Below are 23,304 nucleotides of genomic sequence, written 5' to 3' on the forward strand. Positions count from 1 at the left end.
ACTTATCCAAGCCATGAGACGCCACTTTCTCAAGGAGTATGCCATGAGAGACAGTGTCAAAGGCCTTGCTGAAGTCAAGGTAGACAACATCCACAGCCTTTCCCTCATCCACTAGGCAGGTCACCTGGTCATAGAAGGAGATCAGGTTGGTCAAGCAGGACCTGCCTTTTGTAAACCCATGCTGACTGGGCCTGATCCCCTGCTTGTCCTGGACTTGCCATGTGAGTGCTCTCAAGACAAACCGTTCCATAATCTTCCCTGGCAAGAAGATGAAATCAGCTGCTCTTTTTATTCTTCCTCAGCTTAACTTCATCCTTTTTTCTGTTAGCACGTTAGTTGGTGCTCAACCAGATGAGCTGCTCGGTTGCTGGGAGCTCAGGAACTTGGGGACTCACTTCTTCAGAGCTCTCCTGTCAATGAGCTTGTAGTGTCCTTGTCAGAGCTATTTTGTTGTTGTTGCTGCTGTTGTTGTTTTAAAATTGGTTTTAAGAAGCTGTTCTTGCCTAGTTATCAATTGCAGAGCCACTTGTATGATAGTGGAGTCCAGGAAAGTATTTTGGGAAGTTTAACTGGCTCCCGTTACCTTCTCTTACTGGGCATGGAGCATTGCAATACGTAAGTCCATTTCCAGGGTATGTAATGGTAAAACAAAAAGTACACTGGGTCAGATTGGTAAATAATGCTGGAAGGAATATTTCCAAGGACCTATGAGCCTGGGCTGTTCAATCCAAGCCCTGAAGTCAAGATCTGGTCCAGATTCTTGAATATGCAGCAGTCTTTATGGGCTGATGATGTTTACGCAGACAAACTGGCAAATACTTGCCTTGGTTGAATCTGCTCACACCGTCAGCAGCTGTCCAGGTACACCACTAAATCTCTATATTGAAAACGGTAATATGACTCACGCTATATGCGCAGATAGGGCATGACTGGATTGTCTCCTGTCTGCCTGTCTACTTTCCTTGCCTCTGTTGCTGTAGTACTTAAGAGCATGATGTCACTGGAGTCATCCGCCCATTTATTTATGGGTGTCTGTATTTGTCAGTCATTACCATAATATCCAAGAACCAGAGAGATGGGTGACTCCTATCCGTCTGCCCATGTCTGACGGATTTCTCCAAGCCCATTGATATAAAAGCTAACTACTTGAAAGGCTGATGTATCCTTTTGGATCACCAAGGTCACTGAACCTGAATATCGGCGTGAATCTTTCAAGTGCTGCAACTCAGAGCAAGGTTGCTTAGAGCAGGAATGCTGATACTTGACGTGAGGAGAGGGACCAGATTTTTATGCTGCTGTGTGCTGTGGGTCCATGGCAGAGCATGAGTTTCTTGGGTTTTTTTCTTGTTTATTTTTCTAGTGCTGCTGACTGAATGCTGGGATGCTGTTCCCTAAAGCCACGCTTCCAACTTCCCTCCTTGTCTCTGCAAAGAGAATTAAACGGGAGTAGGACTCCCTCTAATGCTGGGATGTGGGCTTAGAGCTCTCACCGCTGTAGTTGAGCACTTAGTTACATAGTTGCTTAATTAAAAAATTGAAATTAAATGACTTTGTTTTACAGCTGCTCCTCTGCAAAGGAAATGAAGGTGGGAATGTTTAATGATGCAGCGTCAGATTTGGAGTTTATGAGTTGGAAGCCAGAGGAACAGCACAGAAGATAGTCTAAGTAGCCGGCTTCCAAGCTCTGTCCCCAAAAATGAACCTGGGTGCTTCCTCCTTGAAGCAGTGGGGCTCTGAAGTGCTGCAGTGGGAGGGGTGCATTTTCAGTGTCTTGGAGCCCCAGATACATGATGTGAGTTGTGGTACCCACATCATTTAAGCCCTATGGAATATTATTTCCAACCTCTCAAGATCCATCCCAGTGTATGAGGTACTTCCAAGCCTGGCTTGTGGCAGAGGATACAAGTGGGGGTTTTGGGTCGTTTCTAAAGGAGGGCTGCCACCTGGGAACCTGCGTCTGTGTGAGCTCCCTGGGGAGCCAGCAAAGCTCAAGGTGAGCTCTGGAAGCATGGCTGAAACTTGCAGTTGTCACCCGCTTTCAGAGGCCTCTCTGACCATGAGCCTTACCTGAATATGGGGCGTTGTGGCCAAAAAAATCCCCCAAGTCCGAGCCTCTGTTGCTCAAGGTAAAGAATAGGCAAGGAGTCTCTAAAGATACCACAGGGTACAACAACCTAGGATGGATGCATCCAAAAATGGGATTGTTGGACAAAACTTTCTCCCATAGCTGTGCCAATTTCCTCTGGGATGTGCTTGTTCTGTGGATGGAGAAAGGGCATCTATTTCTGGGACCATCAGCCAGAGATGTTTTATGAGCACAAGATTTGTCCAACGGAGTTACACGGCCCATTTCCCTTAATATCTGTTTATATCTAGACCAGACTGGAAAGGGCAAATCTGTTTCACAGAAAATTGGGTTGTTTTAAAATTTGGTTGTGTTCGGATCTGTAACAAAATGCAAGACCACACAATTCTGCAAGGGAATGAATCCTTAGTTTTGGGGCCTGGAGTCTGATGGTCTGAGGATGAGGGTATCTGGGATATGGATCTGGAGCCAGTTGCTCAAAAGACTTAAAAAGGTGGAAAATAGTGAAGAAAACTGATGCACTTGCTGATGATACGGCTTCATTGGTAATTCATACAGCTGAAGTTTCTCTACTGAGGGTTATTGTATTTGCAGATCAGCAGAGTCCCTGAAAGCCCCTGACTTGTTCACCAACATCTTCCCTTTAGCAGCTTTACAGGCAATGAAATGTACCATCATAATAAAATGGACAGAAATTATCCAGGTTATGAATTCTGGGGGGTTTGTGGATTTATTTCTCCTGTGGCTCAAGATTAAGTACAAATACAGTTATTGAGAAATTTGCTGATTTCAGAGGAATTCATAATAGGACTAGCTGGAAAACAGTAGTGGTGGTTTTGCAGAAACTCTCCACTGAAATTTCCCTGGTACCGGTATGTCACTGGAAAAAAAGTTGTGAAATAGCCTCCTCTAGTGGCACATGTTTTACTGAGAATTTTTTTGAGGGCTTGAATCATGCTTTTTTCCCTAATGAGGAAAGTAGGCTAGAATGATGTCTGCAAAATAAGTGGTAAGAGCTTTTTTGTCTGATAGAGGTTTATGCTTGTACTTCTGGTAAACACACTAAGCGTCTTTTATTAACAAACCTTTTCCTGTGTGATCAGTTCCCCATGAGTAGCATAAATCTGGATATAAGCATAGTGCTGGGATGGTATATTTAATAATGAGAATGAAGTCCTGATGGATGATACTGGCACATAAGAGCCCCTTTAATCTATTCATGTTTTTCACTCACACTTTTCTAGTAGTGTTTGGTGCAGCATCTTGTCTGTGGAATGGAACTTTGGGACAAAAATACTGAATTTTGTGCTTAGATCAAACTTCTTCAAGGCATTAACTTCTGTGGCTGCCAATGCGGAGTCTGGATAGTGTGGCAAGGATGGAGACGTCCATCTTATTTATGGTTGTGCAAATACAGTACAACTTCTGTGTCTTCATATCAGAAATTCCCAGGTATAAACATGATCTGAATCCACTTGCAAAGTGTTTTGCTTTTATTGACGTGCATACAGGGAACTTGAGGCTGACTTTCCAAACAGCGTAGGACAATTCCTCATCTGACTCACATTCAGGGACGTCTGCTCGTTCTTTTCTGTCCAGGACTTAGGTCGATATTTTCACTAGTTTATTTTCATATGTTGTCACAGGAAAATAAAATAATGATGATTCACACTGTTATAAAATATCAGCAGAAATGAAGAATAAAATCTGAAGGATTAGACCCAACCCCAAGTTTGTGTCAAATTAAATGACTTTCAACCTATTATTTTCCTCTGGTAAATAGTGAAATCATTATTTTATTAGAGCTAATTTATTTAATTATCATAAATGAAATGATTTTTAGGAGCACTGATGTGTGTATTGATTTTGGCTGTAAATGCTTGCAGGCTGCTGAAAGAAGAGCTTTCCTTGTGAGTTGTGTTTGCACAGAGCGTTTGCAAATGGCATGGGTAATGCAGAAATAGAGGAGTCGGAACGGGTCGGACTTGGCAAGAGGCACTGTCATTGCAAAACCACCTGCTCGTTACTGAACGCTGCAGCCGCTGTGGTTGGGCTGCCTGCCATTTGGCCAGGACAAGGCTTTGGATACTCCATACCTGACTCTGTCCTGGACCAGGGTCTTTGGGATTTTCTCGGGTAGGGAGGTAGTCACCACCAGATGCAATTCATCTGGGCAGCTGGAGCTTCATCTCAGGGGGATGGAGGTGGAGTCTCTGCTGATCTCATCCCTGACATCTGCCAGGTATTTCCTTGCAGTTGTTTCAGTGTGATTTTCAGTGGGGCACTTCGGGGAGTTCGATACATGTGTGTCAGGGAAATGTAATGGGGTTTATGCTCCCAATTCTCTCAGGTATTTTTGCAAACCCCATCACAAACATATGCACAGCATCCAGCTCTCTTCCCTCAACAGGCAAGCTAGTGAAGGGTTAGTCTTAGTTTTGGTCTGTAATGGAAAATAGGGAAAATGCTTCTTTTACCTTTAAGAATTGGTCTCCAACACCTGGAGCGCCAGATATGAGTAGGATCATGCTGTCGTGAAGGCTTGGATTAGATATTTTCTGTGCTTTCTTTTCCACGTTTGGCAAGTAAGTAAAAACTGTGTTTGAGTTAGAAGTTTGCCAGTGCGATTGAAATTTGCTTTCCAGGTATCAGAAGGATGTCATCCCACGGTGCTCATGTAAATACACAGGTGGCTGTAAGAATACTTGTACCTCTTTTTTTTTAATGTTTGCTCTGTGTTCATCAGCATTTGCCCACAATATGCATGTGTCTTTCCTTGGGGTATGATAAGAGCCAAGCAAGGAGCAGGGGCTTTACTCGGAGCTGCTGCACAGTCATTCTGCCAAAAGCCTCTGCAAATACACCGGGCTGCCACCACGGCCCTGGTGCACGGCTATGGCACGGCTGTGCGTGGGACAGTAACCTAATGTATATTTGCCTCATTTGCCCCATATATCAGAGGTGGAAATGATTCAAGATACCTATCCTTGAGTGTGTCAGTGCAAAGGTACTGTGCTCTCTTGGGTATCTTGGGAATGCTTAACAAAACATTCTGTCTGCTAATTAATAGTAATGCCGCTAGACTCAAGGCAGCCTGAATATCCCCGCACAGTACCACACTGTGCCAAGTGGACTTGGCCTTTATGTTTTTGCCAAGGGGCCAACTCCTGGGAAACATTTACTTTCCCACCTGCGGCTGCAAAGTGACGTGACACAGATACCAGGTCACCCTAGCAGGGCGGCTTCAGTGTCATCCTGTCCTTGTACAACATGTGGGACAACACAAACAAGAGCTATTGGTTTCAGAATGAGAAAATAGGAGTTACTTTTGATTACACTTTGTTTTGCAACTTTACTGAAATGTTCTGAGTAGAATATACAATAAACGTTGTATTCCAAATAGAATACAATAGTTTTAAAAGTTTAGGCTAGTACCTATTCTGTCCTTCCTGCTTTATTCTCGTGGCATAACAGCAGGACATTGCAAGCTATTTGCGGGCAGGTAACAAAGTGGCTCTCATACTTCTCCGTTTTCAATCCTATGTCTGATTGTGAGTCCTGCTTTTGCAAATGAGCTTCTGTTGGGCTCAGGAACTTGTCATAAGTCTTCTAAATTGTTGGGACAGTTTCTGACACTTGGGAGTTTGCAGCTGTTTAGTCTCATACGCTGAAAAATCTGAATTTAAAATTTGCCCTTTCTGTTAAAACATTGTTTTAATTGCAGAACACTTTTTAAACTTGTTGCATTATGTGTGGACATGAACTGCACAGATGTTTGCAACTGCAGCGCTGCTCATTGCTTTTTGCAGCCTTGCAATCAGCGCTGAACTCCAGGTGCCTGTTGGAACATGCAGGGTCCTGCCATAAAAATGCTGCTTTCTGCTCCCTGGGATTGTACCACCAGGTGGCAGATGAAGCCAAGGAAAGAAAGCGCTAGTGCTGCGCTGGCTTCACACAGCTTCCCTTCAGTAAGTAGAAACGGAAACACTCCCTGCATCAGAATATTAAATAGTATCACTCTTTAAGGGGTGTCTTCCTTATTTTGGATTGCATGACAGAGTAGTACAATCAGGTCAAAAAGAGAGAGGGAAAAAAAAAAAAAGAATGGAATGGAATCACAGATTCTGCCACACAAATATACAAATATATGATATGTTTACTAATCTGAAATACATATGAAGTAGGATGAATTAAGTCACTTTGTGTGCTAAAATTTAAACAGCTGAATGACTCTGTGGAAATATAATGATCACTAACATGAAATAGTCTATGCAGATCAACAGGCTCTAAAACCCCAAATGGGTGTTTTGTCTGGCTGGGCAGCAGTTCAGAGCACTCTATTCTCCTTATTCCCCTTTCTCCAAGAAGGCAAGAACCTTCTTATAGTCATCATCTGTATTTCCCTGGAAGGTTTCTGTTGCAGCTGCTGTTCAGCACTGCATGATGTTGCTGCGGGACTGCTGAGACAGCAGTGCTGCGCTTGCTGTATTTTGCATTTGAGATTCTTTAGTGATAACAGCAGCAACAGACCTGGAGCCTGAGCTCTTAGCCTCTTCCTGCCAGACAAACTGGTTGGGTATTTTGTTGTTGGATTACAGGGAATAAGGTCAAGCCTAATTTTTTTTTTTTTTCTGGATGAGATCAGTTCAAAACTGCAAAGTAGGATTAATTGAAATGGGAATGCCTAATCATTTGCAAGATTATGAATCTGATCCTATATTGCAGTCATGGAAAGGGGCTATTTTTCCACCACAGCATAGCAATAATGTGTGTCATTTCTCTTGTACCCACGCTAGCTTCTTTGGATGTGCTTGGGCCCTTATTTCAGCATGCATCATTGCTTAGATACAAACTAGACAAAGTTTGTCTGTTGTGGAGAAAATGCACAGAAGGTAGAGCACCGTGCTGGTGGTGTGGCCGTGTTTTCTGGGAGGAGACTGCTTGATACAGTCCTTGCTGCCCTATCCCCATACCAGCCAGCAAGGTAACATGGGACTGCAAATCCTACTGGGACCTGCCAAGTCATCTGTTCTGGTCCCCTGTAAAGCGAATAGTTGTGGCACATAATAGCATGGGTAAACTGATCAAATTGTGCCTTAAAGGGACTGGGTTTGACTCACTGCTGTCTCTTTTGGAGGGTTAATTTGAGCTTTCCTCCTTGGATGGTTAGAAATGTAAACGCCCTCTCCAAACCACCCTTTTCTTCCTCTTAGTTGTTTAGTCATCAGTCATCCACTAGTTATAACGTGGCAATCTCCAGTGAGTACTTCATAGCAAATGTCAGCTTGATTTTTATTGATAAATAAGGAAAAAAATATAAAATTACGTTTTTTTTACAAATTCTACTTGTAGTCCTTTTGCTGCAGGTCCTACACCACACTATGAAGTTGCTCTTTTAAACTGACACCCCACAGAAGTAACTAATACTCTAGCGGAGGTAAGGTCTTAGCTGGAATCTCGGAGGAGCTGTGTTCCTTTATGCCAGGTGCTTCTAGGCATGTGCTGAGGGCACATGAGAGACATAAATCAAAATAAAGTGGAGATTAGACACAAGCTGTATTTTCCTTTTATTATAAAAACAATAAAACAAGTTAATATGCAACTAATAACTAGATCGTAATAAGAATTAGCTGGACACAGGTTAGGTTTTCAATATACAACTCCGATTTTATTGTAAAACCATAAGAATGATTGTGAATCACTTAAACCATTCTTGAGGTAGCAAGAGGACAGAATACTGAAATTTTAATAAGAACCGTGTAAATTTTAGGGAGTTGTCATTACAAATTCATGTAGGCTTTGGGAAAAAGAGTTAAATGCACTGGTGCTTGTGGAGAAAGAACTACATTTACAAGCAGATTAACCTTGTTTATAATTGCAAGGCAGTAAGCAATGCCACTGCTGGCTTTTGTCTGCCTGTCAATAATTGACATGGGTGACATAAAACCTATCGACTCAAGGTCAGTTGTTTGAAATCAATAGAACTCAGCAGGCGATTGGAGATGGGCATGAGTACGTTCTTCCACATGGGTTTTTTACTGCCTTTTGTGAAAATGGTGCCATTTCGAAGCAGAGAAGTCTCAGAATCAACTTTATTTTTTGCACCACTGCAGTTTTCTTGGTGCGGTACTGTTTGTTTCTGGCACCAATAATTAAGGATGTTTTTAATAGTACAGTGTATTTGGGTATCTGCAATATTCACAGCTTGATTATAAGCAATTGTGGCATAATAAACAGTGAATATTCTAAAATTGTGCAATTCACAGCATGATTTGTTTCTGCATACTTGTTGTTGTGAATTCCAAGTACGTAAGCGGTAATATGTATTAGTAAACGCTGAAATACTATTTTGGGAAAATTGTTTATTAATAGTAAACTGACATGCTTCACGTTTCAGGTCTAGACTCAGCAAAATATAAATGATAAAACATGTTAAAATGCTGGAGTGGCTTCAGTTGCTAGAACTCATTTTAGTACCTAAAGCCCAGCATCTGGAAAATGTTTCCTTGTCTATGACTTTAAGGGTCTGATCCTTAGATGTCTCATGCATTTGCAAGTGATTGTGTTACAGAAATTAAGAAGTTACTGCTCCTCAGCTGGAGTTTAGTGATTTTCCTCCTGATACGCAAATTGGTATATGCTCACTGTGGGTCCATTGCACTGCAAAATAAACCAAGCTCATGCACACGTGACTTGTAAACGTCTCGTGGAGGGAGTGGTAACTCCTGGTGAAGAGGCAGAGCCTTTCTAAATAGCTCTTTTCTACTACTTGTAATTATATGACTCTACAATGACCAAATCACACTTAGACACAGTATTTGACTTTGAAATCTGACTCTGCTTCTAAATTGCCTAAATCTCATTACTTACATAATACGTGAGCATGGGCTTAACTTGCTGTGCTGAAGAAGGGATGAGTTAAACAAGGTCTCAGTCAAGTTCAGCAACAGAAAATTCAAATCCAGCCCTTGATTAACACAATTGAAGTACAACTGTAGTCACATTATGGACCACAGTGTTTGCAGTACTGTACATCTTCAAAACCCAAATCTCAATGTTTTCTTCACTTGTGAAAATTGCATTAGGAGTAGCTGGTTTCATTGACCCCAACTAGAATATCTTCAGTATTTTTCACCAAATCCAGATATCAAACAGTGAGCTTTTCTGAAATGCAGATGTAAAGCTTAAAATTTTCAAAAGGTAATTATTTCAGAATTATTAGCAAATGTAATTCTTCTAAGTGCTTTTTATACTTGTAACATTTACGGTACATCAATAATGCAGCTTATTTAAAGAAGAAAGAAAGTATGGTACATATTCTACCTCATGAATGTTGTTGAGCTATTCATATTGCAGAATGCCTTACAATAAAGGGTATCAACTAAACCAAGCACCAGGCTCCTGTGGCTGGCGTAATGTACTACAGTATCCTGTTACAGGCATTCGTTGTAATTCTAGGAGGCAGAAAATAAAATTTGACACTCAAAAAATAATAAATTTAAGTAAATCATGTAGGAGAAATGTACATTTATGTCCAAGAAATGGTTAGATGTTGCCAGAACAATACAGCTACATTATGAATCTTTAATGATCTCTGAAAGTCATAATGGTCTGTCACTAATGCCCATTAATGATCTCTCTATACCGCGAGTATGGGCTTGATGTTTCTGGCCAGTACCTTAGAGAATACTTTAAATATGCCTTAAACTTTCTCTGATCTACTCCCTGTGTGTCTGCTCCAAATGTAGACTGCAATTGTCTGGGTAGGAGCAGCTTGTAAGGCAGCATGGCTTTGGGGTTAAGAAAGTCTTATTCAGGTAAGATGTATTTAAGCAATATTTTTACAGGAAAAAACTAGAAGGTATTTCCTGGCAACTAATCCACTGTAGAGATGATAAACTGCGTAAAGAAATTAAAGCTTAATATTTATTAAGAATGTGGTTGTTCTTTGACTTCATGCATTTTCTTTGGTAACTCTGAAAATACACTATTTAAGAAGGAAAAGGCAGGTCTTACTGTTGATTCCTACTGATTGGAACTGTAAATATACTGAATATGCTGCTGAACTGGCAAATTTGTCCTGTTTGAATATGTATTTCAAATGTCGCACAGGTTGATTTTATGGCCTTTTAAATGTCTGTGCCACATAGTTAAACTTGTACCCAAGCTTTTTGTCAGGTATAAAGCTTGCGTTAAAGAAAAAAAAAATGATGAATCCAGTTCTGTTCTGATTGCCTTTCATGAGAGTACGGTGCCTAACATTAACTGAAGACAATCTTGTTATGGTGGTAATAACTTGAAAATATTTTTAATACAAAACCATCAGCATTTCTTTATTCCTTTGCAAATGTTTTAGCTAAAGGCTTATGATGGTGTCATTTAATTTTCTTTAATAATGAAAAAGTGTGTTCTCTGCGTTTGGTACGTGAAACAATCAGATTACTGTAAGAACCAACGCCCTACGGCTAGAAAAGAAAAACAAATCCAAGGACTCTTGGAAAATGCCCCAATATCAAACAATAATCTGAATAGGCAGTGTGTACAGAGAGTTAGATATTAACCGTGTGAGTTAGATATTAACTGTCTGGGTCATATATCATTCTTTATTAGAAATAACTCAACATGATTAGTAAACAACTTTTATGACATTGCACGCGGCATCCATGTTTTTCGTCTCTTCAAAATTAATACAGTAAATCTAAGTAAGGCGTAGAATGTGAAGTAAGCAGTCTGCAATGGTTTTGGCATGTTAAAAATGCATTTACAAACTATAATCACTTAATATGTAACCCAGATTATTAACAACCAAATGCCTCGCTCTTTCGCAAAAGCGGTCAGTTTTTATAGCACGCCGGAGGTAAAGACGAGGTGGGTCCGAAACCCTCAACAGATTTTGCCGTCGGTTAGCTTTTGGGGGGCGTACGTCTCCTAGCCGCGATGCCCGACGCTGCCGGTTGATTATGGACCTCGACGTTTGGTTGTAGGCTCGGAGTGAGGGGCCGGGGAGGCGTCCCACGGAGCGGGGAGGTGTCGCGGGGTGCTGCAGCGGGGCGGGATGCGGCCCCGGCGCGGCGCGGGTCAGCACCGCGGACAGCGGCTCCGGCCCCCGTCCCTCCCGCGGCTGTCGGCGTCCCCGGGGCCTCTCCCCTGTCCCCCCCCGTGTGTGTGTGTGTCCCCCAAAGTCCCCTCTGGGGCCATCCCAGAGCCAGGGGGACCGCCCCGAGCTCCCGCCACATCTGAAGACACGGCCTTCAATGCAAAACCACAGCGGCTCTCCCTGCTCGCCCCGAACCCTGCGCTTTCAGCTTCACTCTTAATTACAGCCGGAGGCAGCGCGTACGTTTGCTGTAATTAAATATCACCAGTGACCGAAACAAAACCGGGGAAGAAAGTGAGTGACCTTGCTGGGGCAGTTACGAGAGCTAACTCTAGGTGTCCCTCTTGTTTCTGGGTTTAGCAGCAATTTTACACGCTTGGCTTTTCGACTGCAAGTCCTGGAAATCTGTCCCATTTGTTTGGTTTGTAACTATTTACAAATTAATGTTCTACAGCACGCTTCCTGTACAGGAAACTCTATACTTTGCCAAAAGCCTCCTGAAAAGTCTTTACATCAGAACTTTTTAAGTAGGCTAAAATTTATGGCAGTAATGGTTTAAAAATATAGTCACTGAGTAAGGCATTTCATATATTACAGAGCTGGAAAAACAAGTAAAGGACTGAGGGAGGTGGAAGTTTCTCCCAGCATTAACAGCTCTACTCTGATTCCTTGGTATTTGTGCATCTGAGCATTGTTGAAACATCTTGGGTTTGCTCATATTTGCAAGTCAGGAAGAAGAAAGGCAGAAAAAAATGCCTGTATTTAAGTGTCCATGTCATGAATGTAGAGCCCATATTTGCAGAGGTTTGAGATGTCCAACTCCAGTTACAGTCCAGAGGACACACAGATACCAGCAACTTCTGGGAGCCATATCTCTTACTCCAGTCGTGTGAGGGGAACTGCCTGGGAGTCCCTACAGGCCTCGCAGAGCGCTGCAGAGTTTCATTAATTCTGTGTGGCTGCGTGTTTTACCTGTGCAGCTGTACATATAGGTGCCTTTTTATAGTTAGACTCTTTAATCTCTTACAACTGCCCCATATAGGAGACAAGAAAATCCAAGGAGGTCTTCTTTTATGGTTACATGGAATGGGCTGAGTGGAATCGGTCAAACGATAACATTGAAAGATCAGCCAAGATAACTTCTTACAATCCAGCAGGCTTAGTTCTGTGCCTTAGAATCTAATTCTGCTCTTTGTCCTTTCTTTCCCAGCAAAAGCTCCCAGGGCTTGGAATGTTGTGTTGTAGATGAAGCTAAACTAAGTTTATTTGTTTGTAAACAAGATTAAGTTGACCTCAACTGAAGGATAAGGTCATTGAGACACTGATGTTTTTTGTGGCTACTGCTCATTAGAAGCATGTTGTAATTTTCAATGAAACAATGAAAGAAGATCCTGGCAGGAAGAAGTGGAAAATGAGAATGATAAACAAAGGGAAGAGGGTTGACGAGAGAGGACAGAAATTCTGATGATATATCATCATCTGCTAAAAATGGTGTCTCTCTGCTGTAAGTTTAGCTCAGCATGATTTAGCAGTATGACTGGAGACTTGCAAAGGCCATACATATGGACTGGGAATTTAATTAAAATCATGGCATTGTATTTGTATCTACTTCTGCAGCTTAATCTACTAGTTTCGTGGAGGTTTTAGGTAGAAGTGCAGCTACAAGTTGGACAGTTATCTGGTCTCTGTACAAGCAAATGTGCCCTTATTGTAGTTCAGCTGGACTTAAGTGAGGAATAACAGTGCCTAGCTCAGGCAGCTTCATATCTGTTTCTCTGGTTCCTGAGTATTGTTTCCCTGCATAGCAACAAAACCTTACTGTGCTTTCCGATGAGGTCTGAGTCCCCAGAAATGTACCCAGCCACCTAATGCGAATATTGGGAGCAGCAGCAGATGTTCTGCTATTAGCCTCCTTCTCTGAATTGTCTTCTCTGAATTTCTTCTGATTTGCTTATGTAGAATTTGCATGCCCAATTTTTTAGTCTCCAGACCTATTTAAACCCAATACAGCAAACGCCAGCTTGTGGTTCTCGTTCCTGTTTTGCTAGCCAATGTTACTTGTGAGTGTTGTTTGCAAAAAGAGTGCATCTAACTTATGCTAATGAATTCCCCTCTGTTTACTTGTGATAGGTTGTATTTTTCACCTAAAAATCCCTGTGTGATTTATAGATGTCACCTTAGCTCTGCTCTTGCCACCAGCAGCTCCTGCTAAGCCTGGAGTTGCCATGAGGCCAATTGCTGGAATGTATGCGTGTGGGCGAAGTGAAACTGTGCGACGACTTGGGCTGGTTTTATATTCACATGTATTACTGAGCACTGCCAGAAGCAAGTCACTGAGCTACACGGACCTTCATTAAGTGATTACTTAGTTTTGATGATGGTAAATATTATTTATTATAAAGATGCATTAGGTAGATTATACTCTCAATCACCCCGCAGTGATAGTTCAGTAAGGTAGAGGTAGTGTTTTCCTTCATGCAGCTGTGAAAATAATGGTGTTTTTTTGGATAGGAATTAATTGCCATCTGGAGGTGCCGTTCTCTCTTTTTTCTTGGCTGTACAGCCCAGATATTTGGCCAGATGAGCTTAGATAAACGTAACTTTTACATCACTGAACTTAGGTCGGATATGTCTTGTTACGTCGCTATTAATATCATGACTATTAGATGGTGAACGGAGACAGAATGCAGAAGTTTGGGCTCATGGCCCTTTTCCTAATCCCCAAGGATATACCCTCCTTCTGGTTACTGAAACTGAGACCACCATTTTTGCTCAGGAAAACTGGTTCCAGTTCCATGACAGTGAGTGGAGCAAGGCCCCACTTACACATTTGCAGAAGCATCGGCCCAGTGCAGGGTCTGACTCCAGCTCCTGGAGAACCCTGCCTCCATCCAAGACATGGCACTTTTTGCTCCAAGTCCCTTTCATTTGTGACTAACTCTGTTCACATTCTCATTTGTCTGTGTGAACTTGGTGCCATGATCTCAGCAGTCAGGTAAAAGTCACAGAAAACCATTGCCAGGCTCTTCTGATCCCAGCCCGGGTAATTTGGTTTCATTACTAGAAAACAGATGGGTCTTCCATCATTAACACAGCAATGGGAAGCAGCAAGCTTGGCATCCATCACATGATTGCAACGAATTGGGCTCTGCAGTTATGTGGAGTCAAGCGGTGGGGCAGAAGTTAGCTTCGAGCAAAGCAAGGACCATGGCTGTGAGAAGCTGGTAGCATGGCTGTGAGCATGCTCGGGTGCAGGTGGGAGGGGGAGAATTCTCAGAGGGTCCAACTCACTGGAGACCCAGTGAGTCTGTTTCTGTCAAGCTCTCGACAAGGGATGAACCATCAGATCTATGAAAAGGTGGAAAAAGATCCATTTGAGTAACGTGACAATCTCTAGGCAACTTGCTTTGGGTCTGTGAAGGACTATTTACGGTGCTTTGTCATGTGTAAAGTGGCCTTATGTTAGGTTTGACAGTGGCATATAGCCCACACTTCTCATGTGTCCCATGCTGAGATGTAAATATTTCAGGGATGATATGCTGTCATTTACATTGATGTTTCTGAGAGTCATCATGCTGAGAGGTGAATGAACAGATACTTCTGTGCATACTGATGTGGGAGTATTTTTTTGCTATGGCTTTGCGGTGGGCAGAGAGAAGTCGGTCGGTCACTGCTGCAAGTTCCTGGCTCAGGTTGCGCCCCCCGAGACACCGGAATAATGTGTTCCCAATTTGGGAGCCCGCAGAGCTGTGGGAGCTGATCTCTTCTGTTTGTGCTGTGACCTTTCCCAGCTGATTGGCACTGATCTTTTATGCACCGGATAGACGATCTTTTGTGGTTGACATTTTGGGATGACTGAATATGGATTAACCTAGGCAAAAATATTTCCATTTTTCTACCTTCAAACAATGTCCTCCTTTTCCAAAAATGCCTGCACCACCGGGTTAGATCAAATCCAGTTTTGACTGAGACAGTGCTGTAAAGGAATTGGAATTAATAGCTGGGAAGGGGCAGAACTGGGATTTCTCTTATCAGTATTTTCTCTGAGAATCTGAGAGGAAACTGGTGTTCTTGATGTGAGATCTTATGGCCATCCTGAGCATTTAGCGGGGCATGTCAGTCATGAAGAAGAGGCCCAAAGTCTTGTCAGAGTCAGTGAACCTTGTCCTAGCAAACTTGTGCAGATCTGATAAGAGAACAGGATTAGGATATGAGAACCTTTTGTAATGCATCAGGCGCAGAATTATTTTTTAAATATCTCAGTAGTCTTAGTGAGATGACTCACAGGTTGAAGACAGGGATGTGTTTCTCTGCTTTGCTGGATGGGGGCCAGTTTTGGCACATCCAGTCCTGTGCACCGATTGTACCGGGGGTCTCTTCTGGTCTTGAGATTCGTGATTCTGTACTCTGAGAAGACAAAAATCAACCAGCCACCTAATCCCTTGAACAACAAGTGAGCTCTTAGATAAAGTGGGTCCAGGTGACATGACTACAGTAGTCTCACAGGAATTTAATTGGATTTTTTTCCTGTTACTGAGCAGAGCTGCACAGTGCACTTTTGCAAAGAACCATGGCACAGAGACGCACAGGAACGTCCATGTCACTATTTACAAGCGCCCTTATGTTCTCGACATAAAAATACTTCTGTTTACAGCAATACAGCTCATACAAAGGTCTGCAGCTGATTATTGAAGGCAGACTTTACTATTTAAGGTTAATTTTAAGGTAGCCCAGTTGGTCTGTTGGCTAAAATATCCTCAGATGTGACCTCTTGGTCTGCAGCTGCCTGAAGGCCCAGCTCTTTCTTCCACTAATACCTTTTTCCACCTTGCACTCGGAAATAAACATCTAGCTGACTCTGAATTTGGCTCATATCTAGGGTAAAACTAGGCTTTCAGGGGCAGTGAACTGGACAGCAAACCGTGCTCATCCCCTGAGCAGAGAGCACCCAGACACTCGCCGTTCTGCAGCGCTCGTGTCCAGCCGCGGAGCTGGCTGCAGAGGAAAGGCTGAGTCATTTCCACGGGATGTTTCACGGAGGAGCTAAGTGATGCAGGGCTTGGGTCTGAACAGCTCTGTTTCCTGGTGAATAGTAATTCTGTTTACTTAGAAGAGGAAAAAATCACTGGGGGCCTCAGTGCTGCTGTGTCATACCTGACTGGATGAAGTCTTGTTTATCTCAACCTGAAAAGAGAGAGAAGCTATTCTGGTGGCACTTTTCAGAAAATAGTCCTCTACTTTTTGGGGACTGTAGACAGTGGAAATAGTCCATAGATTTGAATCCTGAAGCTTTTTTTTTCTGCTTGTTCTGTAAGAGCAGTTAGCATGTTACCCCAGCAAGAGCAAGAGAGCCTCGGGAGGGACTCACGACATCCCATGCCAGGCTGAAATCTTTTTGTCACACCACAGCAGCTTCAGGCTTGTACATGTAGAGGGGTGGTTTGGGGTTTATGCTGGGCTGAGTGAGGTCTGGAGCTGGCTTGTGACTTTTCTTCTGGTCTCAATGTTCATGCAGAATTTGTTCTGCCCAGCATCTACCTGTTTATATAGGACCTACAATAAATCTTTCGATACTTGTTTATAGGGGAAGAGGAAATAGCTGAACATGCTGTTTAGTCTGAAGATGGGATGGTTTGACCCAAGGTGCTGGCAGTAAGTTCCTGCTTTATGGCAACACGTCGTGAGAATCGTTAATGCTTCTACGGGGCACAGAGGAGCTTGGGTCCCTCAGCGAGTCACACGTTGGGCTCATGTGCCAATCACCAGTGCGCTTGAACAGGGAGCCGGAAAGTGCTGTCTCTCCTCCACCTGTTCCCTTCTCTGACAGCAATGCTGCACCGATACGCCGCTCTGCGCTCGATCGCATCTGTTGACGTTCATGTGCCGAAAAAGCACAGGCCGTCAGCGGTGGGGGGAAAGGAGTTCCTCCGCTCGCAGGCTGCAGCTGGCAGCGGGCGTGCTGCAAAGCTGCGGCGGCTTGTCAAAACTTGCAGCTTGTTTCATGACAGTGAGTTCTGGAGCTGGCTTGTGACTCTTCATCTGGTCTCGATTTTTGTGCAGCGTTTGTTTTGCTCCGCATCTACTTGCTTATCTAGGACCTACTGTAAATCTTTTGCGCTCGGGATGGATTCAAACTCCTGGGAAACAGCAGTGGTCTGGGACCTGCCACAGCACAAATGGTTTGAGGAGGGTGGTGAGAAAACCAGAAGTTTTGCCCTTTCCTCTAATGTGGTGAAACAGCCACCACTGCTGCAGTTTGGGCCAATGATGGGGGTTTGATGCCTTTTCTTGCAGGAGCCAGGCAGCAGGGGCAGAATGCACTCTGTTGGTTGAAAACCATGTCCTGCGTTAGTCGAAGAGCCAGTCCTGGTTTGGGGGGGCATGGTACCAAATTGCAGGCTTTACTTTTGCCCAATCCAGGCAACTTCTGGAGGTTCAAGTACATTTTAATGATCAGAATCATGGAAATAATCGTCAGCATAAACTCAACAGATGACGGGGAGGAAGAAATATAAAACAAAAGTGGGTGAGACCTTTGTCTGCTTCAAAACAGTGGAATTGCTGCTGGGTTAGATCCCAGCTCCAGGTAGATCATGGCACTGTCTCTGACAGTAACTGTACAAGTCTGTCCCATGCTGATTCCTTAAGAGATGCTTAATTATTGATTGAAATGGGGCTGGCAATTTACGCTTTAAGTGTGCCCCGTTATAATAATCACACACAAAGAAAGAGGACGGATGTTCAAGGAGTGTCTGGTTGTCTTCTACATTCAAAAAGCCACTTGGAATGTTATTTTATTTTATTTTACCTTTTTAGCATGGTGGGGAGTGAACAGCTCTTGCTGTTCAAAGAAAATAAAGCTGTTCCTTGAGATTTTTATATCTGTAACGCTGAAGTAGTCCAAAGACTGGTTCTGTACCAAAGTCGTTTTCCCAACAAGATCTTCATTTTCATGTGCCATTTATAGTAAATGAAGACATGTTTGTAGGAGTACCGATAGATGGAGAGGTTGATCATGCAAAAAAACTGGAGGACTGTTTTTTGAAACTTAAATCTGATTATGCATATATGCTATTTTTATTCCTCTCTTTAGTTATCTGTCAAGGAACATTTGTGCAAATGAATTTTCATTATGGATTTTAAGCATGCAGGCTGGAATGCTGGCAGAAAGATATCCTAAATACTGCTTTTATATACTGCTTTTCCCCAGAATTTTCAAGGTTAGCCAAATTCTGACTTCTGGTTGGTCATTGTGAAAATGAAATACCATCTGACCTATAGGACAGATCACAATGAAGCAGCTTTACTTTGATCTGAAGATCAAACGCTGCTTTCCAAACTGGGAATATTTATAAAGTAACGGGTGAGTCTCAGGAAAAACAAGTCTCACTCATGACTGTATTGGAAGTGGAAAGATGGCAAAATTCATAGTATGTTACCGGTGAGTTGAGTAGGATGAGTTATTACTAATAATATCCAACTGGCTGTCTCTTGGGTTGGATTTCACATGTCTTATGTGGACTGGCAGATGAGGGTAGTGGTGGAACTTGTGAATTACAGTTATTTTTACCCTACTGTTTAACCCAAATAAGAAATTAGGAGTATTTATTTAACATGTATATGTGCATGCCATGAAGTACCTCATAAGCAAAGGTGAGTGTGCATATATACCTATACCTGTTGGTGTACATGTATACATATACTTCTTGCAGGAAAGAGGTATTGTGGATGGGTATGTGGGGCTGCCAAATTCAATATACCATGTCAGCTGTCGAGGTCTCAGGCTGTGATGGCACACATTGTACTTTCAGTCAGACATCATCTTAAAACTTGTGCATTATGGGCATTTTGGTTATTCAGGCCTGGCCACACAACATGTTTTATTGGGGCAGAAGTTTCCAGTTGGAGGAAACAGATTTGGACCCATTGCGAGCTGTTTCTAGTCCAGGGAAGGACTGTAACGTTTGCAGATGAATAGTGAACTGCTTTTGAATTGGGCTCTTTGAAGTGAGGGTATTGGGTGGCATGGTTTCCGCTGCGCTTGCCTGGGCCCACAGCGTGCAACCCCAGGGAGGGAGGAGAGGACCGCATGGCTTTGCCGAGGGCGTGTGGAGGAGAGGAAGAAGGGGCAGGTATCCTGAGAAGCCTGGCTGAGTCTGAAAGCGCACGAGAAATCTGGTGCTGTCACACCAACCCACCTGCATCGGTTCTGTCTCGATAGCCCCAGGGGACGCAGGACGCAGCTCCCAGGCTTGGGTGACTGAAGCCTGTTGCCATCGCAGGCCCCGCTGAGCTCAGCTCCTGCAAGGAACCAGCCCACAGCTTCCCCCGTCCCGCTCACGGGACATCCCACCCTGCCTCAGTGCCTGCAAGTGCCTGCGAATCCCCTCTGCCTCGGGGATAAATTCTTTCAATAGTTGTTTGCCTTGAGGGCTGCAAATCTCTGTTTTGTTTCTAGCCTGAATTGGCTTTATTTCAGGCTCCAGCTGTTGAAAGCATGCTGAAGAGCAGGGGGTGGGTTGCAAAGGGACCCCCAGGACCTCCTGCTTCCCGTGTCCTGGGGCGTGGATGTGTGCAGGGTTCGGTGTCCGCTGTGCAGGGCATTAACCAGGCTCTGGCACCAGGCTCTGCTCCCAGCATCGTGGCACCGCTGCATCTCCCTGCCCTGGTACCACCGCAGCCTGGCCCCCACTTAACCAGGGGTGAATAAACCCAGCTGGCATGAAAGCCTGGCCTCGGGGGACACAGAGGCACCGTGGGGGGACGAAGGGAAGAGAGAGAACATGGCAACGACAAGGAAATTGCTCTCTCTGAGGATTTTCTAGTCTCTGCTAGAAAACTGGAGCTGAGTGCAGGGCGGGGTGGGGGGGGAGGAAAGGCAAGAGAGGCAAAAGCCCTCTAATAAATCAGCTAGGCAGGGAGGGGGCCGTCCTGTAAGGCTGAGGAAAAGGCAGGGGGAGAGCTAGGGCTGGAGCTGCCCTGCTTCTTCCCCGACCCACCTTCCTCCTGCCGGCCAGGTGTCCCCACTCGGCTGCCGAAAACCCGGTGCCAGCTATTTGCTCATCGCGGTCACGTTTGTTTGGGTGTCTGCGCCTCCCCAGGAGGCGGCTCTGGCAAAAGCAGGTACCCGCAGCCCGTGGGGCCGGCAAGGGTGGGCAGCTGGGGTGCACCGGCTCCCACTGCCCACCCTGAGCCCCTGCCTGCTCGCTGCCTGCACCCGGGGAGGGGGGGGGACCCCCCTCCGCAACTCTCCACGCAGAGAGCCACCGGGCAGCTCTGCCGCTCGCTGCCTTGCCTGGGAGAGGAGGAGGAGGAGGAGGAGGAAGAGGAGGAGGAGGAGGGTGGTGATAAGGGGCTCGCTGCGTCGCCTCATTTCTGTCCCCAGCGCACAGCATCCGCTGCCTGAGGACTCCTGCTGCGGCAGTGTCGGCGCTGAGCTGCCGGCGACCGGGCGGGCGTCGGGGGAAGCTCTGGCTGTTTACTGTCTGGTGACAAGTGTTGCAATGCAAAAGCTGAAGGCGTCCCTGGAAGGGAGGCTGTGCTGGCAGCGGTACCTGTAAAGAGCGGAGGGGAAGAGGCTTCCAGAGGCATTCGGCAGCAGAGGCTCTAGGCATCAGCACCTCCTCCCAGTGTCTCCATCGCCACTTGCTTCGGATCTCTTCTTAAGGGAGAAGAGGGGAAAAAAAGGATCCAGAACCCCCCCTGCAGCTGGACCAGCCCCTGCTGGAGTCTAACAGGTGTTTGCTGGGATTTGAATGGGGAGGGGACGGGTGGGGAGAAAAGTTAACTGGAGAAATTGGGGCTAGGAGAGATGCAATGATCTTGCACCAAGTGGATGTGCCGTGTCTGCATGCGAATAGCGCGCCTGGAGAAGCTCGGAGGGATGTCTTGCGAGTGATCTGCTTGATCTCCGTAGAAACGCTCACCTCTGCCTGCAAACTTTCCCCTGCCAGAAGTTGGGAGGAATAAAAAAAGCATCAGAAAATCAAAAGGGGAAGATCTCGGCGGACAAAAACGCTCGAGCTAAACTGTTGCATCCCGACCCGGGGCTCCGGCGCGAGCATCCTGCCGGTGTCTCCCGGGCTCCCGAGCCAATTGGCAGCGGGTGGCGTTGGCCAAGGCGCCCGGCAGCGTCCCCGGCATTGGGGACGGGCCGAGCAGCATGCTGGCTGCGGCGCCCGCGGCCGGCGAGCGAACCCCGCGTGCCTGACCCGTCGGTGGTGCCGGGGCGGTGGCGGCCATGGCTGCAGCCATCGCCAGCTCCCTGATCCGCCAGAAGAGACAAGCCAGGGAGCGGGAGAAGTCCAATGCCTGTAAGTGTGTCAACAGCCCCAGCAAGAGCAAGGGAAGCTGCGACAAGAACAAGTTGAATGTGTTTTCCAGGGTCAAACTCTTTGGCTCCAAGAAAAGGCGAAGAAGGCGACCAGGTTGGCAAGGGTTATGTCTTTGGGGGGTCGGTTTGTTTAATTTAATGCAAACTGGGATGTGTATCGGGCGTGGGGAAAGGGGGACCGGTGTCTCAGGGCTGGTAAAATGAACGCGCAGGTATTGCCACTCCTGGCACAATCTGATAGACGTGGGTACCCCGTGCCAGTCCCTTCCCCTTTCACGTTCATCTGGTTTATTTGGATAACACACACCATTGCTAACTGTGCCTCACTTGCACACCCTTGTGCACCCGTGTACCAGTAATTCAGTAGTCTTGTCTCTCTGTTACACATACACGAACACACGTGATTTATTTGTGGGGAAGATGTTAGCAGGGGAAGTTCCCACACATACACCTCCTTCAGTTGTATGTTAAATAACTTAGCGGTCTAGAGATCTGGTTTTGTCTTCCTGCTTCAGAGAATGCCTGTGCCATGCTTTATTTGCTGATTGCAGACGAGGCTTTTTGCTTTTGCTGGCATCTTCCAGAGTTTTGCTTCAGCGCCCTGTTCCTTTCTAGGAATCTCATACATGCAGCTGCCCTGCAGATCCGATGCTCTCTGTGTCAGGGGTGCAAAAGATCAGGCATGAAGAGTCAGTCCCTGATCTGAGTGGGGTTTTTGTATGTGGGAGGAGCAAAACCCTCTGGTAATGTTGCTATCCCTTTGCTGTGCTGAAACATTGATGCTGTTAGCCACTTAACCTGTCTGCCTTTCTCAGCAGCCATGGAAGAGGTGCCTCACTCGCAGTTTGCCAACAGCTTTGGGATGTATCATGGCTAAAAAGCCAAAGTGGGAACTGGATTAATTTCTTGTCAGAAAAGTTGGTAGATAAGAATCGTGCATCCGTCAGTACCCTTATCAAAGGTTGCTAATAGGAGCTAATATACTTATGCAAACTGTTGTAAGCCTTTGCCTTCAGCTCCTACTAAAATGACGTACAGCAGCAGAGCTCCCTAATGTCTTTGATTACAAACACAAGGAGTCTTATCCAGACATTGGCTCTTGGAAATGACACATCATATCTTCACAGTATGTTTATCTCTGAATTAAGTAAGTTGTTGTGGAGTGAGCTGCGGAGATGCATTGCCTCCTGACAAGCATAATTGTGTGAAATGACTACAATGCAGATGTCATTGGGATTCAGTGGAAGTAGACCTTTTTTGCAATTACTCCTGGTGCATTACCTAGATATCTTAAATGACAGACTTGACAGCAGATCTGTTGCTGTATACTTTTTGGTCTAGAATGATCTGAAACTGGATGAGATATCTCGCTTTCTAACTGTGAATCTGAGGATGGTTATGAAAAAAGGAAATCTATCCAAACTATGCGTTGTTTTGATCTTTCTTCTTCTAGCTGATGAGGTAATTACCTCAACCCTTATGGTAATATTTATTTTGCAGTTTGACACATTGCTGGATTTCAGGGTTCCCCCCTCCATTTTCCATATGTTCATTGAGTAGTTTATCACTTCGGATGCTCTGTACTCTTTGGAGCAGTGAGGAATGGGGGTTTGTTTATTAGAGCTGCAGCAGTTCCTGTGCTAAACGTTTGCTGCTATATATTTAGGCTCTCAACTGTCACTATGGCTCTTATTAGCGCTATCGTAGTAGTCCTCTTTTTCCTCTCCATTTAAGAACTCACACCTTTTTAAAGGGCAGAATACACTCTTTGCCAGCTCATTTCCAATC

The 23,304-nt window shown here is 44.8% G+C and overlaps 1 protein-coding gene across 7 annotated transcripts in view; it reads left to right on the plus strand.

The window, feature by feature from the left end:
- Positions 1 to 23,304, plus strand: part of FGF13 (fibroblast growth factor 13) — a 267,134-nt gene that overhangs the window by 180,413 nt on the left and 63,417 nt on the right. Inside the window, exon 1 of one of the 7 annotated variants that reach the window (XM_029997146.1) lies at positions 9,798 to 9,903. The exons of 5 other annotated variants lie outside the window; for them this stretch is intronic. In XM_029997146.1, coding sequence (XP_029853006.1) covers positions 9,873 to 9,903 — 31 coding nt within the window. In that variant the 5' untranslated portion in view covers positions 9,798 to 9,872. Of the gene's footprint in view, positions 1 to 9,797; positions 9,904 to 20,946; positions 21,611 to 23,304 lie in introns of those variants that run through there. One more of the 7 variants, XM_029997142.1, reaches the window with a different exon arrangement.

Source organism: Aquila chrysaetos, chromosome 21 (assembly GCF_900496995.4).
Source record: "Aquila chrysaetos chrysaetos chromosome 21, bAquChr1.4, whole genome shotgun sequence".
NCBI lineage: Eukaryota > Metazoa > Chordata > Aves > Accipitriformes > Accipitridae > Aquila > Aquila chrysaetos.